Here is a 16724-nt window from a genome sequence, read left to right as displayed (position 1 = left end):
GTTCTTCTGAACCCGGCTTCCCAGGAGCAGATGTCAGCACTCAGCAATTTGCTGCCCTTTCATACAGTAGACTGTACAAACTAGAGCTCAGACACTTGAGTGCATGGCAATGTGTCATATCACTTCATCGGATGGCAATTCTGCAATGAGGTTAAACCTCTAGATAAATTAAAACAGTTAACTATACTACTTAGAGAAGATTTGGGCAAAGTTTATTTTGTTGTTGTTTGGGTTTTTTTTTTAATGAAACTTTTGAGAAATTTGTACATCAAAATGCAATCTTGTGATGACTACAAGTATGCAGGACTTCTGCCAACAGTTGAGATTTCCTTACCTGAGTGTTTGACATTTCAGTCCTTTCATTTTCTGGCAGGAATTCTCGTCCTTTACTAGGTGGCCTGCCTGGCTCAGACCAGGAGCACAACATGTTTTCACTGGACTGAGAGTCCAGGACTTAAACCCCCTTCATTTTTCTCAGGTTCTGTAAAGCAGAGAACAGTTTTTACACTTACACTTTTGTTTAAAGAAGAGTTTTGTTCCATTGCTTTACAGGGGCAGAGGAAAAAATTCTAGAAGATTTCCGAAAAACCCACAGCCCTGATGCCTCTGACTTTCAGCTGCAGGCCATGATCCAGGCAGCAGGGAAGCTGGTGCTGATAGATAAACTGCTCCCTAAGCTGATCGCAGGTGGCCACAAAGTGCTCATCTTCTCCCAAATGGTGCGCTGCCTTGACATCTTGGAAGATTATCTCATCCAGAGGAGGTGAGATTTGTCAGAGTGCTGATCCAGCACTGGGCATTCATTCACTGATCCATTCAGATATGCTGCTGTAACAACATAACATTAAAAAATGATAAGAGATTCTTCCCTTAAATATTAAAATTCAGAGTTAATTGTATTACCAAACAGACGCAAGCTTAACTGTTCAAAGTAAATATCATAGCTTATATGGAAGCTATATGGAGTCTCTTGCTTCAGAAAAATTCCACGATGGTGTATATTCACTTTAGTTGGAAGAAGCAAAATTAACATAATATTGAATAAGAAACTAAGTGTTTTAACATTTGTGTGGCTTAATAATAAGAGCAATATGACATCAGATTTCTGAACACATGAGCTAACAACTCACAGGAAAAGGATCTCTAGGGGCTGGGAAGGTGGTAGGCTCAGTGGTAGAGCACTTGCCTTGCATGCATGAGGCCCTGGGTTCGATTCCTCAGCACTACATAAGCAAAAGAGAAAAAAGCCAGAAGTGGCGCTGTGGCTCAAGTGGTAGAGCACTAGCCTTGAGCTGAAGAGCTGAGGGACAGCGCCCAGGCCCAGAGCTCAGGCCCCATGACTGGACCCCCCCCCACCAAGGGAAAAAAAAAAGAAAAGGATCTCTATCTCCATATTCACTCAGCCGGCCCTCTAACATTATATGACATACTAGCTGTGGCTTCTCAGTTTATTCTTTTATTGATGCTTATATAATTCTTTGAACCTGACTTCTGGTTCTCATGCAGGTGTGAAAACTGTGGGTATGTGATTAGTTTGCATTTGTTAAATCATACACTGTACCTCCAACATTCAGACACTGATACACACCAGCAATCTGAAGGTGACAGTGGGTATTTGAAGTTTGGCTACAGTTTTCAAAGCCAGGCAGTGGCTCTCTAGTACCTTCAAGTCAGTTTTTACTACTCATTTATTTTTTTCTATTGTTGTTATTTTATATTTTGCATAGACTGTGTCTTTTTTGCTAGAGGGTTAGCCCTACAAGAGCAGAAACTAAGCCTCTGTGATTCAGATGAGGGACTTTGCTTGTTGTCTGGTGTCTTTGGCCATCAGATGGTGAGCCATTGTTTCTTTGAAGCTCTGGGCTTATGAATGGAGCTTCTTGACTGTGAACTTCATTTTGTACATGTGAGAGCTATTCATCCATCTGGGCTGCTTCACTGGGAACCCTCCAGTGTCGATGATTTTTGACTCTTCTTCTCCTACCTAAAGAGTGGAAGCCCTTGACTCTGTTCTAAGTTGATTATGGGGACAGGGAGGAGACAGGATAGGGGTCTCTCTTCCCTATTTTCAGTTTCAGACCTATGTTTCAGTTTCAGAGATTCTCAGAGTAGTTATCCTCTTTTATCCTCTTCAAGGCTAGAATGGATCATCTAAAGGGTAATGGATACAAATATTCCATTAGATACTCTGTTTTCAAGACTGTTCAGGTATCTAGTGATACCAATGTCTGATATTCTCAGTATTAAGATGTGTGATATTCTGCAGTATTAAGTTAGGCTGAGTTTTGCCTGGGATTCTGCATTTCTTCCCAATCAAATACCACTTGGCATGCTTCCTACCTTCTAGAATGTTGCCACTTCTATTTATAGATTTGTTGGGAGGAAAGGGCTATATGTTTTAATGTCATTTTACTAAAGATTTGAACCAATCAACAAATTAAATGTGACATTCACTCATAATCCTTACCTGGATTTCTTTTGTTTTCTTTTTGTATTTCACCTTCCATTCTTTCTATTATTTTGGTTAATGACATTAAAGGAAGTTTCTTTTCTTTCCAAATGTGTCTGTTTTCTACTTTTCACTAGTCATCTTTTATTTACCTTATCCTTATAAAATAAAATACTGTCCACAAAAAATAAAAAACAAAGTGAGATCTGTACTAGCCTTTCTGTTCTTTTGACAGTGCTTCTATTCTTTTGCTCTTGTGTATTATTCTAGAAATTTCTTTTTCTTTAAACCTGTGACCACTCAAGACCCCAGCTCCAGAAAATGAATGTTTATAGATGTATAGGCATATATCCATGTGGTGGGATTTCTGTTGGCTCTTACACATTAAGTAGTGTAGGAGTAACATGTTTGCAAAATCGGAATATATTATGCTCATTTCTTACTCAAGTCTTTTGTACAGACCTCTGTTGGTATTATGAATGCAGCAGTAAAACCTGTCACCAATGCTCCAGTGTCACGTTACCAGTTCTGTATTTCTTCCTGAGTTTCATCCTGAACATATTAGATGTTTTTATTGGTTGTGAACTCTTGTTCATTCTCCTTTTCTCCCCTGCCTCTGCATGTGTGTGCATAATATGTGTGTTTTCCAACTGGTTATTGCTGAGAGACAAAAAAATTCTTCATTTCCCTTCAAGATTTCTGAGGTCAACATTTTTTAATGCCAAAAACTTGTCACTTTCCTCCCCCCAGCCAGTCCTCAGAGGTTTTTCCATAGTGCCACCTGCTTCTTGTTGAGATTTGACAATGACTCAGAATTACAGTTTGATGAGCCACATCAGCTCCTTGGGATCTCATTCAAAATACAGTTGTCACAGAGGGTTAATTGCTGCTGTGCTGAAGTTCAGGGTGGAAAACTTTATGGTGTCTGATTTCCTCATTCAGACTTATTAGCCCTCAAGGTTTTCTTTGTTCTTGAGGCTCTTTGCCTCTCCAGCTGTCAGTTTGGTTTTGTTCCCACTTAATTCCATGCCAGACTCTCACACAGGAATGAGGGCAGAGCCAAAAGATCTGGCTCACTCAGGGCAGCGAGGAATAATTTAAAAGAGCTCGAATAATTCCAGTTTTAGTTTTGTGTTCTTTGAGACCACTCCTCAGAATTAAACAAGTGACAGAAATGAGAATTACTGTTCCAGTCATCCTGCATAAATTTCATTTCTGAAAACCCTTGTTACATCATAGCTGGCAGAGCACTTACCTAATTTTATGGGATTTTTCTTTCCCTTAGGTATGGCTGAACCACATCATTGCAATTTATTGAATTCTTCTCCAAATGCTATGCTAGTTCCCAGCCTGCCTTAGACCGAGGGGCCTCTGGCTCCTCTCTGATGCCAGGGTGTCTTGTCACAGAGCATTGAGTCCTCTGCCTGGAGCATCGATTATGCATGGGGTCCCTGGATGGGGGCTGTTGCTTAGTGTAGATCTCAAGCTCTGAATTCTCAGTCCTGTGCAGCTTCATCTGTACCACATGCTTGGCCAGACTAAACCATCACAGATCCTTGGAGCACTGATTTAGCAAACCATTGTGATATGTAGGTGTGGTTTCTGTTTCTCCTTTCGATTAGAGTCACCTGTTTCCAAACTAGTAGTGTCTTTAATTTTCTTTAACTTACAATTTTTTTGGGGGGGAGGGGTCAGTCATGGGGCTTGAACTTTGGGCCTGGGCACTGTCCCTCAGCCCTTCAACTCAAGGCAAGCACTCTACCACTTGAGCTACAGTGCTACTTCTGGTTTTCTGGTTCCTGCCCAGGCTGGCTTTGAACCTTGATCCTCAGATCTCAGCCTGCTGAGTAGCTAGGATTACAGGCGTGAGCCACTGGCACCCGGCTTAACTTACAAATATTTAAGCCAAGTGGAACTGCATGAAATCCACCAGTCAGAGCTGGAGCTTCAACCTACTTACAGCAAGGTGACAGAGCAAGTTGTTGTTTTGAAGATTTGCCAAGTACAAAGTGGGAAATGATAATAGAAACTACCTCAAAGAACTATAGTATAAATTAAATATAATGATCCATTTCAAGTGTGTGCCAATGTCTGGCCCAGAGCAGACACTTCAAAACTTACTACTACTATTGTTGTGGTTGTTATAAGTGGTAGAATGCAAACATTAACTTCATCTGTGAAACAGAATCTTTTTGGTATGCCTCAGGACAGTCCTGTTTTGTTTGCCACTATAGTTCTCATATTCTAATTAAAAAAGTAACAACAGTGTTTAAAAATCCATTCTTCCAGGTATAGTTGTATTGCAGGTTTTTTTATTTTCTGTCGGTTGTGGGGCTTGAACTCTGGGCCTGGGCACTGTCCCTGTGCTCTTTAGCTCAAGTGCCCTGAGCACTCTACTGCTTGAGCCACAGTGCCACTTCCAGTTTTCTAGTGGTTTATTGGAGATAAGAGTCTCACGGACATTCCTGCCCAGGCTGGCTTTGAACCGCAATCCTCAGATCTCAGCCTCCTGAGTACCTAGGATTACAGGCGTGAGTCACCGGCACCCGGCTGTATTGTAGCTTTTTGTTAAAGAAAAAAAAAAATCAGTATTTTCAGACTTGTTTCTTTTCTATGTGTCCGTAATAGGTCTGAGTTGGTCTGGTAGTATATTTCCTTGATTTCTTTACATGGCTTTTCTTTTTCTTCAAGAAAGTCAGAAACACCTTGCCAAATTTAGTTTTCTAAAGCTATCTACATATCTACCTCTAGAATATCTATCTTTACAATCTTAACAATTAACTTCTCAAAGTTTTAGAGATCTGATTCTCCCCCTCTCCCCCACCCAGGTCTCCCCAGCCAAATTCTGGGCTTCAGGAATTTTCCCCAAGGTTCATGGTCTTAGCTGTTGTTGGGTTTAGGATAGCTTGCTCTTTTTCCTTCACCAGGTTCCTATTCTGTTGGATGAGCCAGTTTTTGCTTATGCGTTGAATCCAGAGTAATGTACCACATATTAATTCATTTGTTGTCAGGCAAATATATAAGCAAGTAATAAAATTCAACTGAGAAAGAATAGATTGCTGCTGAATCTTGTATTAATTTCCTCATCTCCACCATAAAGATCCTTTCTGTATTTTTTTTTCTGAATGGAAGTACTGGCATGACTGATATCTTCATTGCCTTTTCTCTTTACCCTCACCATTTTGTCTGCCTTCTTTACCTATCCACAGAGGTACATAAAGCCTTTCTCCTGATATTCTGCTTTGCGCTCTCACTAATTACTCCCTCAATTAATCTTCAGTCTCCCTGCCCCCAGCACACCTTAGAAACCCTTCCTGTGATTGATCTTGCTTGCTTGGCAACATAAAGCTGAGAAGACCTTGACTTTTATCTTTAAAATTGAAGGTTTTCCTGTGTACCTCTAAAGCTTTCAGGAACTGTAGGCTGGATGTGGCCCACACAGGCCTGGCAATACAGTTTTCTTATAACTTCCAGTTAGCCTGTGCAGCTGGAGTCTGATAAGAATGCTGAGTTCTTGTTCTGAGCATTACCGAAAGTCTGTGTGAAAGGTTCATATTTGTATTTCCTGGCCTTATGATTTAAGGCATTGCAACTATTTGACATTCTTGAAAATAAGTTACTTGGACAGCTTATTTGGGATCAGTGTTGGATGTCTGTATTTTATGTTTACAATTCTTCTAGCCTTCATTAATTTACAGCTGATTTTCTGTTTTATTTTTTTCTTTTTCTTTGTTGGGAGTGGGGAAGAATTCTACAATGTAGTGTGATGTGTTTGCCCTGCTTTGTAGACTGCTGTCTAAACTTAGACATGATAGATTTAAGACCATTGGGCAACAGCTTACTGCATTGTTTTCTGTTCTCCACTGAAGTCATGATTAACACCTGGGCTTTCATTCATTTGGGTCCCCTCAGATACACCTATGAGCGAATTGATGGGCGAGTACGGGGAAACCTGCGCCAGGCAGCCATCGACCGGTTCTGTAAGCCAGACTCAGACCGCTTTGTCTTTCTTCTGTGTACCAGAGCGGGAGGCCTGGGGATTAATCTCACGGCTGCTGATACCTGCATCATATTTGATTCTGACTGGAACCCACAAAATGACTTGCAGGTAACCATTAGGATGATTGCTGTTTATCTTAGTTGCCCTGAGTCCCAGAGTATCCCAACAGGGTCTGACTTGGCTATAGATTTTGTATCACACCCAGTGCTATGGTGACAGGGTTGGGCCTTAGTCAAGGGATGAAACCAAATAAGTAGTAGTTGTTGATCCTTCCCCACTAACCAGACAGTAGCCTCTTCCCCAAGTGCAGAGCAAAATTGTTACTCTTATCAAGTATAAAGGTATCTGGCACTTTCCTTCATTTTGTTTGATGGGCATATATCATAAACAGTAAATGAATTAAAGAGATGGGAAAGTTCCATGGTGTGGTGGGGTGATGGAAGTACTGCTGCTACTCAGTTGTCTTCCATGGTGTGGCGTGGTGATGGAGGCTTTCCCACTAGTCAGTTACTCTCTGTGGTGTGGTGGGTGGTGGAGGCACTTCTTACCCCCCACCCCCATACACACCATCATCATCATCATCATCCACATCTCATAGTCCACAAAACCTAAATTTTTCTGCAGACATTACATGTTTGCCAACCCCAGACAGATCACTAAGTCCTTGACAGATATAAAGATTTTTATTCCTTTATGATGTTTACCTGACTGCGAAGCAGACTACCTAGAAGATTATGATGTAAGAAACCAAAGATGAGGGGCTAGTTTGAAGTTTGAAGTCATGTTAGCTGGAAAGTCATGGATAGATATCTAGGAAAAAAATTGGAGCAATACAGCAAGATGCAAAGGTTTTAGAATTCTATACATCTCCTAGGTGAAATGTAAGCATTACTGATTTGAATAATTTGCAATACTAATTTGCTGAGAAATGGAAAAGGCAAGAAAGTCCAAACTGATGGAGAAGGTGAAGTGATCTGATTTGTATGTGTAGCAGCCAGGTGGGGCTGTCCAGAAGAAAATCTGGGGAAAAGGAAGAAACTTTGGGATGGCTGTTTAGAAATATGCACTGCTGGGGGAACTGGCAGAAGATGAATAGGGAATCATGAAGCCCAAACTGAAATAGATAGTATAAATTTTAAGTGTGCCAAGTCAGTTTCTGAACTTTCCCTAGTGCTCAGGCTTGAGTGAAGAAACCAAAAAAAGACTGTTAACAGAGTTGATCCCAGGTGGCAGCTTTGATCCCAATGAGTAACAAAAACTTCATGAGTGAGGTTGTCGATAAATGACAGATCAAGTCAGAACTAGAGTTAGAATTCTTCAACTCTTGCTTTTCTAGACTAGATATTGATTGGCGGATTTCTGTTTTCTTGGTTATTAAGATCTTATCCTTCAGGAAGAAATACTGTCTTAGTGGTTCTTTTTCTTTTTTTTTTTTTTAACATATGACCAAACTGGTTGTAGAATTAAAAGAATTACACGTATAGTGATCTAGAGATAGGAAATTGGATCAGTGCTTATTGGGCTATAAAGAAGATATGATAGGTAGAGGAAGGTCCAAGCTCTGGGTCTCCCACAGAGATGAAATAAGCTCTTGCTACTTGATCTGATGGAGAAAAGAGGAAGAGGGCTGGAAAAATGCACACAGAGTGACACAGTAAACACCATGAATGCATACTTCCACTCTCAGTGCCATTTCCCTTGTACCCAAGTGCTACAGATACAAAGTAGAAGAGAGTGTCTAGAAACTCAGTCCCTGAGCCCCTTCAGTGATTCACAAGATTGCTGCTAAGTCTAATGTGAAGACTAGTGAATTAAAATCATAACCCTATCAGAAAAGAAAACTAGACCCTGTCCTTTGTTCACTATTATAACAGGTAAAATTGTTTACATGTGCACACATTTTACCTGTTTTTGGTAAATGAATGAGAGCTTTTAATCCTGTTTCTTAAGACTGTTACCTATGAAAAATGAGTTTGGTCATGAAACATTTGTCTGGGCGTGCATAAAGATGCATACCATTGATGTAACTGTCAAGACCTTGTGAACAGGTTGAAAATTACCTCTCTCCTAATGTGATTAAGGTTTAGTATACCTCCAAAGATTTCAGCTCAGGAGTTGACAGGAGTTCTCACTCACACTGGGCAGTCCATGTCCCCAGTCAGGACACACAGAGGTAACCCATGCTTCCTGACTGATCCCAGAGGGATCCTGCAAAATCGTGAAAGTAGAACTAGCCTGATTGTGGGAAGGCTGGGCTCAGCCAAAGTCAGCTTGGGTCTCCATGTTAGTAAGCTCTTTTTAATACTGTTAATGAAGTTCCTGAGATAATCACCTTCGAGGAAAGGTTTGTTTTTGGCTCAGAGTTTCGGAGTTTCCAATCCATGATCAGTTGGCGCTGTTGCCTATGAGCCTGTGGGAAGGCAGCGTGTCATGGTGGGAAGCAGGTGGTGGAGCAGCCTGCCCACTTCACAGGGGCAAGTAGGCAGAGAGAGATGGGAAGGTGCTGGAATTCAGTGTCCCCTTCAAGGACATGATTCCTGAACATCTAATTCCCTCCTACTAGGCCCCACCTCTTTAGGGTTCCACTGCCTTTAACATACGGACTTCTGGGGACATTCTAGATCAAAATTATAGCAAGTCCCCGAGGCAGTCTAAAGATAACATTATTTTTCCTGCCGTTCTCTGGTACTTCTTCATTATTGTTAGCAAAAGGCTATCAGTCTTCTGATCATTTTGTCACTCTTCTATGTTTAAAAGTTTAAGACTTGCTATATATAATATATGAGTAGGGAGGGGGGCGTTGTTTGTTTGGGAACTTATTTTTGTCAGTAATGGGGCATAAACCTGGGTGCTTATACCTAAGCACTTTTGCTCAAGGCTATTGTGCTCTACCACTTTGAGCCCCAGCTCTACTTCTGGTTTTCTGGTGGTTAATTGTAGGTAAGAGTTTAACAGACTGTCCTGCCTGGGCTGGCTTTGAACCACAATCCTCAGGTCCCAGCCTCCTGAGTAGCTATGATTATAGGAATGAGCCACAAGCACCTGGCTTGTTTGGTAACCCTTAAAATAAGAGAGAGAGAGAGAGAGAGAGAGTGTGTGTGTGTGTGTGTGTGTGTGTGTGTGTGAGCTTTCTCCCATGACTAGCTCTCAACTAGTTAAGAACATAGTCATAACATGGATAATCAAAAATTAACTTCAGTAAAATCCAAAGATGATTAGATGTTATGGTTCAATATAGCCAAGCTTTGGCTTGGTAAGTCTCCTGTACATACACATCCTCTTCCTTAGGTTAAACTTACCCAAATCTGAACATGCCAGTGATATATAGAGGACACCTGTGTTCAGAGAAAAGGGAGAGGGAGTCTCAGACTCTGTCCCATATATCATTGGTCAGGTAAGTCAGCCTTTGGGGTAGAAAAGGGGTAGGTAGAGAGATTTTACATTCCTTCTTAGAAACCTGAGGGTGGGGGCAGGGGTACTCCCAGTGTGGTGTTTTCTTGTCAACTTAATGTCACTTTCCCCTTCCCAAATTCTCTTTCCCAGAAAAATTGAGAGATGGGCACTACTTAGAAATATTAAGAGATGGCAACAATACTATCATTTTATCAGGATTATCAGAGGGAAATTAATTTTCAGTTTCCAATATTTGGGTGATCTTATCTAGAGATATCGGATAAGTGGCTACAACCTCTTGAACTTTTAATATGTCTTTGTTAGCATTGCTGTGGGTAGAATACTTAAGGATATAAAATCACTTTCACACACCATTTGGAAGACACAAGTTGTGCTTCCATTCCAGTAGTTCAGTGAGAATTTTCTACATTTCCATTAACACCTGGGCTTAAGAAATAGCAAAGGAGCTGATACCTGTGGCTCACATCTTTAATCCAAACTACTCTGGAGACTGATAGCTGGTTGTTCAAAGCCAGCCTGGGCAAAACATCTGTGAGACTCTTCTCTCCAGTTAACTGCCAAAAAAAAAAAGCTAGAAATGGAATTGTGGCTTAGTTGGTAGAGCACCAGATTTAGCAAGAAATCTCAGAGACAGCAGCCAGGCCCTGAGTTCAAGCCAAAAAAAGAAAAGAAGGAAGGGAGGGAGGGAGGGAAAAGAAAAGAAAAGGCAAAGAGTAATGACAGCAGCCTGAGAAGAAAAGCGAGAAATGAAAAATAGGCTTCTTTTCTTAGGAATTTAGACTTGATGGCAGCCCCAGAGGCAGAGGCCTCTTCTCACGAGTGGCCTGGGTATCATTGCCAATCCCACAGAGACCACGAGCGTCCTCCTCTGTGATATATTGAGTTGACAGGCTTCACAATACTTTCTTGTGCTCTCCCTCTTCATAACACCTTCTTATTCTGACAAGGTTTTTGACATTGAGGCAAGAGTTCCTTAAGGTTGAGCAAGGTTGATGGAAACAGTGGTGGGGCTGGATAGTTCATGTCTTTCTTGTGGCTAAAGTCTCTGAAGGCAGACTTGAGGAAGTATGGGGACTGATGTCCTGATCAAGAGCATAGCCACAGTCTAACACAGCTGCTGCATATCAGCAGGGTTTGGGGAAGGAAAAGAGGTCCATCCTGAAGAGATAGAGCCCTTGGTGGTCACCAGAAGCCAGCCTCCAGGAGCCTGCACACTGCTCCGAGGAAGTAAGGGGCTGCTTCCTTTTCCTGCCTCCTCTGCTGCCACTTGGTAGCTGGAACCTCTGATTTCTTGAGAGAGAGAGAGAGAGTGTGTGTGTGTGTGTGTGTGTGTGTGTAAGGTAGTAGTCCATTATTCAATGAATGTCCGTTGAATACCAGGATGATTAAAAGAGCTAGAGAGTTGGGCACTGGTACCTCACACATGTAATTCTAGCTACTCAGGAAGCTGAGAGCTGAGGATTGCAGTTCAAAGCCATCCTGGGCAGAAAGTCTATGAAACTCTTATCTCCAATAAGCTACTCAGGAAAAGCCAGAAGTGGCACTGTGGCTCAAGTGGTAGAGCGCTAGCCTTGAACACAAAGAGGCTCCACCCCTGAGTTCAAGCCTCAGGATTGGCAAAAAATAAAAATAAAAAATACAAGAGCTGGAGGCACAGTGGTGGGCTAGGCCAGCAGTTACCTGCGGCCAGGGATTCCACATGTTTGTGGGGTGGCAGGCAGATAATAACTGAGGAAAAATAAGTAAGATAATAAGTTCTTGATGAAAAACATGAAATAAGATGAAGCAACATATAAAGGACAGAAGTTGAGCACTATACTTTAGACGGAATGGTCTAGGGTGGTGTTCAAGCCTAAATAGTAAGAAGGATCTTAAATCATGAGTAAGACGAGGAATGTTGCTGTAGAGAAAACAAAAAGTGACTATGTAGAGGGGAATGAATATATAAGAGTACCTGCAACCTGGGGTAGCCAGGCAGCTGCTCCATGTAGAACACCAGTCCCACATGCAGCAACTCGGGCTTCTATTGAGTATTCTCCTGTCTCTCTTTTCACCCTTTTTCAACCGTGCAGTAGATTCACCTCTCCTTCCTGTTTTCACCCAGCCTCCCGGGGGGGAAGCACTGACATAGCTGATGTATTTATTGAGCCCTAGATACTATTTTAGGCCCTAGGGGAACAAAAGTGATGAACTGAATCACACAGAGTGTTTTATGCTCTTTGGATTTTAAATGGGATTGACACCTTACACAGTGGAGCTGGGAAGTTCAAGTTCAACTATAGGCCTCTAAAGATGCTTGAAAGGGAGCCACTGGTTTCTATTGCATGGGTAGCTCGATTCCTCCATGAGTAGAGGCCTACAGATACACTTTCAGGGTGTCCAAAGAAATAGAAAAAGTCCCTCGTTAATAAAATAGAGGTGCCTAGAAAATGGGCTGGGAAACTGTGTGATAAACTTGATTGAGTCCTGGTGGAGCTATCAGGTTGTTTTCAAGTTCCATGATTATATATATTTTCATTAAGGAATAATTGTACTTATAAAGTATGAAAGTGAAAGAAAGCCAGGTGTGATATCTCTGAGCTGTAATTCCAGCTAGTGAGGAAGTAAGGATCTGGAAGATCACAGTTTAAGATTGCTCAGTTTTTAGTATAATAGTATATAATAAAAATGCTGTTTCCCAGTGTTACTCATTTTCTTCATTGTGGTTAAATTAATGATTGGAAAGGCAATTCTTAAAATTCAGAAACTAAACAATTGACTGTATTAGTAGATAGCGTAACTCCTGAAGACAAATTTTTTGTATTTAATGTTTTCATCTATTTCCACTTTTATATAATTTTATTTTGCGGCCCTTATTTGCTTGTATCTAGATTAACTTAGATTTTTGTTACAATTACTTTTGGCCCATTTGCTCTCTTTGACTCCTTTGTGTGTATGTTTCTCTCTTTCTGTCTGAGTATATTGTTGGCGTTCTATTATAGGAAGAGTTTTCCTGTTTTTCTTCTGTTTATTTATTTATGTCAGTATGGAGTTTGCTGTCCTTGCTTTGATTTTCACATAGTCCCACACACTTAGCCAATAATTTGATCATGTTCATCATGCATTGAGTATGTCCCACTGGTATGTGTCTCAGACTCACCCTACACTTTTTCTGCCACACTTTTTCTGCCTCACTTTTTCTGCTTACAGTTAGCCATTTGTCTCTATCATATAGACAATGACATTTAGAAACCAAGATCTGACATGTGTTCAATGCTGTTAGGATGACATTACTGCTAGGCCTTCTTAGTGAATAGAGCTAGAATGCACACAGAAAAAAATATAAACACCTATCTATACAATACGCATTCATCTGTATATATGTATAAAACCATAGGTTCATATATAAACATCCATATCTTTTTGTATCTCCACATATATATGTTCATATACATATATAATCATGATAATTAATATTTGATTCCTCCCATCTAACACTACAGACTTTATTCTAGTTTTCTTTCATTCCATATTTGTAACGTCCTCTCTAACAGCAAAAGCGCTTACTCCTACTACCCTTAGGATATTTACTCATTTTTTCAGTCCTGGATTATACAGAAAGTTTTCCAGGATTTTGAACCCCACCACTGCAGACAGAAAACCTACTGAAGTGTATATAGAAAATGTTACAACTTGACCATATTCATGTAGCAGGATGTGTAACCCTAAGTTATTTTCAGTAATTATGTTTTTAGTGGCTTATGGTGATACTATTTTCCTGAGACTATGATAGGCAGACAGGCATAAGACAAATCAGTGGATAATAATAGTGGTGTGGTTGAGAACTGAGTTTTTCGACCTAGTGGAAAAGAAATACAGATGTGAGGTTGATGAGGATTTTTTAAACTTTGTTTTTATGATGTTGGGGATCAAACTTAGGACCTTAACCGGGGCAGGCAAGCACTTAATTATGGGCTGAGATAAAGCCGAGGAGCAAAGTGCTTGTAATAAGAAAGCTCATTATTCATTGTGGTGACCAGAATGTGTGTATCCAGAATTATTAAGTTGTGTTTGAGATAGGAGGGAGGACAGAATTTGTCCTCCATGTCCCTTTCAGACAATGTGTCGTTCTATGTGCTACACACTAAGCAGGACTAGAATCAACAGACCTGTAGCGTCCAGATTATTGTTCTAAGCAGTTTCTTCCTCCTGCCTGTGGCTGGACCATTTCTTACACACTTGCCCCACATCTGGCTGGAGAGAGAATGAAGTGTTCCCATGTCATGAAGACCTTTGCTCACATATGTGCTGGCAGTGCCTAGCAACTGTGCACCTGAGCTGCCAACCAGCCACATGCTTCTTCCTAGATAGGGGTCTGTGTCTCCCATGAGGGGTAGATAGAGGGTTCATTGACAACACAAAATGGGAAACCATAGTACAGATATCTGGTCTCTTTAAAAAGTGAATTGCATTTAACAAAACCAGTTGAAGTGGGATGTGGTTGTAGTCCCAGCATGATTGGAAGATCTAGTTGGAGGTATGATTCTAGTGATCCTGTGTTCAAACCCCAGTACCACCAAAAAATAAAATAAACCTAGATAGAAAGCTCTGCAGCACCAACTCACCAACTGTTTGCCTTGTCTAGGCTGTATGTGGCTCCTCATATAATTAAGCAAACCAGATTTTTAAAAAAAATTATGAAATAAGCAGAGCTGCTTGTTAGTACTAAGAAGTAATTTTTAAAGTGATGTAATACAGTGGGAGTATTGAATGTTTCACAGAGTTTATCTTGGGCAGGGAGGGGAGCGAAGAATGAGGGGGCGACACTGATCAAGGTGCATCGCACACGTAAAATGGTGCATCGAACTGAACCCTTTGTACAACTATTTAATCGTTTAAAAGTGATTTTATACATGAAATGCCTAAAAATATCAATAAATACTCCACAATCAGGTAAAATCAACGTGGGAGACAAAAAGTTTATTTTTAGATAAACTTCCCTATTGAAATAGGAAGGAAGGCACGCTGCCCGGGATACCTCCTCACAATTCTAGAGTTAGGAATATGGTAGAGAAGGAACAAGACTGTCCACAAGAGGTCATCATTCTTTTCTGTATTTTTGTTTAGATTTTGAAATTTTCTGTGGTAAAACTGAAAGATGGAGAAATAGTAGTGCTGGCCCTGAGGCTTTTCCCAGAGGCAGGACAGCATCCCAGGAGTGTGCACCACTTGAACTAGGTGCCTGCACTCAGTCCACAGCCGAGGAGGAAAGGGCTTGTTCTTACTGCTTTTCCCCTCCATGCAGTAGTGAGTAGTGTTCCCGAAGGTAGCAGCTGACACATGAGTGAATTCTGTTCAGAACCCAGTCCTGTATCATATAACTGAGAGCTGGCCACTCACACCACAAATGTGTGAGTACTTTCTAAGCCCAGGCTTCCTGTCATTTTTAAAAGTGATGTGCTGTGTCTGACCCTCCTGCTTTCCAGGCCCAGGCTCGATGTCACCGCATCGGCCAGAGCAAGGCCGTGAAGGTGTATCGCCTCATCACCCGGAACTCCTACGAGCGGGAAATGTTTGACAAGGCCAGCCTGAAGCTGGGCCTGGACAAGGCCGTTCTTCAGGACATCAACCGAAAGGGCAGCACCAATGGAGTGAGTGGAACAGGCCTGCCCTGTTAAGAGCCCTCATCACGTAGCCAGCACCTCTCTGGGCTTGCCTCTTGACAGCTATTTCTGGGTTCACATTGACCATTTTGCATCTGCGCATTATTGTTGCGCAATTCCCTACAGAAGGGATTAATTCTAGGTCAGGTCTCTGCATTTCTAAATGTATAAAGGAATCTTAGGAGCAGTTCTGTGACAGGGCCGTCCAAAATGCAATGCCATTTTAGGAAAGTTTGCAACCACACCCATTAGAACCAGTAGATCTTAGCATCCTTTCCAGTGCAACACATACTTATTATCAGCCTTACCTCATATCCAGACTTTGAGCTTCTTGATAGTGTAATGGGATCAGTGAATTCTGAGTCCCTCATGGACTCAGCACTGCACAGCATTTTAAAGATGTTCAATGGTGATAGTCAGTGAATAATGAATGAGTAAATTAGCTTGAAATATGTCAGTTAATCTTTTCTCCTTTGAGGTGGAGGATAAGAATTGTAGCTAAGACTCTTAAATTGTCTTAAAGTATAAGCAAACCAAGCAGAATATCTCCTTAATCTCTGTGCTTAGGGCATCAAAGATTGAGAATTAGAATCTAAATGAGTTGTCTTTAGTCCAGATGTTCTGTATTCTCTTAGCTATGCATATGTTACTAAGTATAGCACTTCAAGTTACTCAATCTGAGTAGTCGTGGAATTCCCTCTTGTGATTGTTATAAAGAGAACCAGATTCTTAATTAGAACCAGGAAAGGGTGTTTTGAACCCCATTTCCTGTTTTCCACAAGCAGTTCAGAAGATCACACTTGGCACGAGACCCTTTTTTAGTTAGCAGATGACATCATTTCCAATACAAATGTATTTATTTAATGTTGAATAAATCATCAGTCTTCAGCTCATTTGGTTACATCTGGAGGTTTTTAAATATACTAGCTTAAACTAAAATATTAAAAAAAGATGTCAAATATATCCTCTTCAATGGTGCATAGTTTTAATGGCTTATGACATCTGATAATAACCAATGTCCTAAAGAATGTTAGGCCCTATGGATCGTGTGCTGGGCTTTTTTCCAGAGCTCCCGTAGAGAATTGCTTGCCTGTCCTCCTAGAGAGAACTTAGAGAACCTTTATCTGAACGTCCATTTTCCAAAGTTTTGTTGTCCCTATTTTTTGTTCTTCTGACATGTACTTTTAGTGGGGGTACTGGAAACCCAATCATAAAAGCC

General features: G+C 41.0%; 1 protein-coding gene across 1 annotated transcript in view; it reads left to right on the top strand.

Moving 5' to 3' along the window:
* Chd6 (chromodomain helicase DNA binding protein 6) overlaps positions 1-16724 on the top strand; it is a 99628-nt gene that overhangs the window by 42056 nt on the left and 40848 nt on the right. Inside the window, exons 15-17 of the mRNA XM_013010897.1 lie at positions 553-763; positions 6362-6557; positions 15329-15493. Coding sequence (XP_012866351.1) covers positions 553-763; positions 6362-6557; positions 15329-15493 — 572 coding nt within the window. The remainder of the gene's footprint in view (positions 1-552; positions 764-6361; positions 6558-15328; positions 15494-16724) is intronic.

The sequence above is a fragment of the Dipodomys ordii genome, unplaced genomic scaffold (assembly GCF_000151885.1).
Source record: "Dipodomys ordii isolate 6190 unplaced genomic scaffold, Dord_2.0 Scaffold13, whole genome shotgun sequence".
Taxonomy (NCBI): Eukaryota; Metazoa; Chordata; class Mammalia; order Rodentia; family Heteromyidae; genus Dipodomys; species Dipodomys ordii.
Note: the sequence above shows the minus strand (reverse complement) of the source record. Positions and strands in the feature narration are given on the sequence as shown.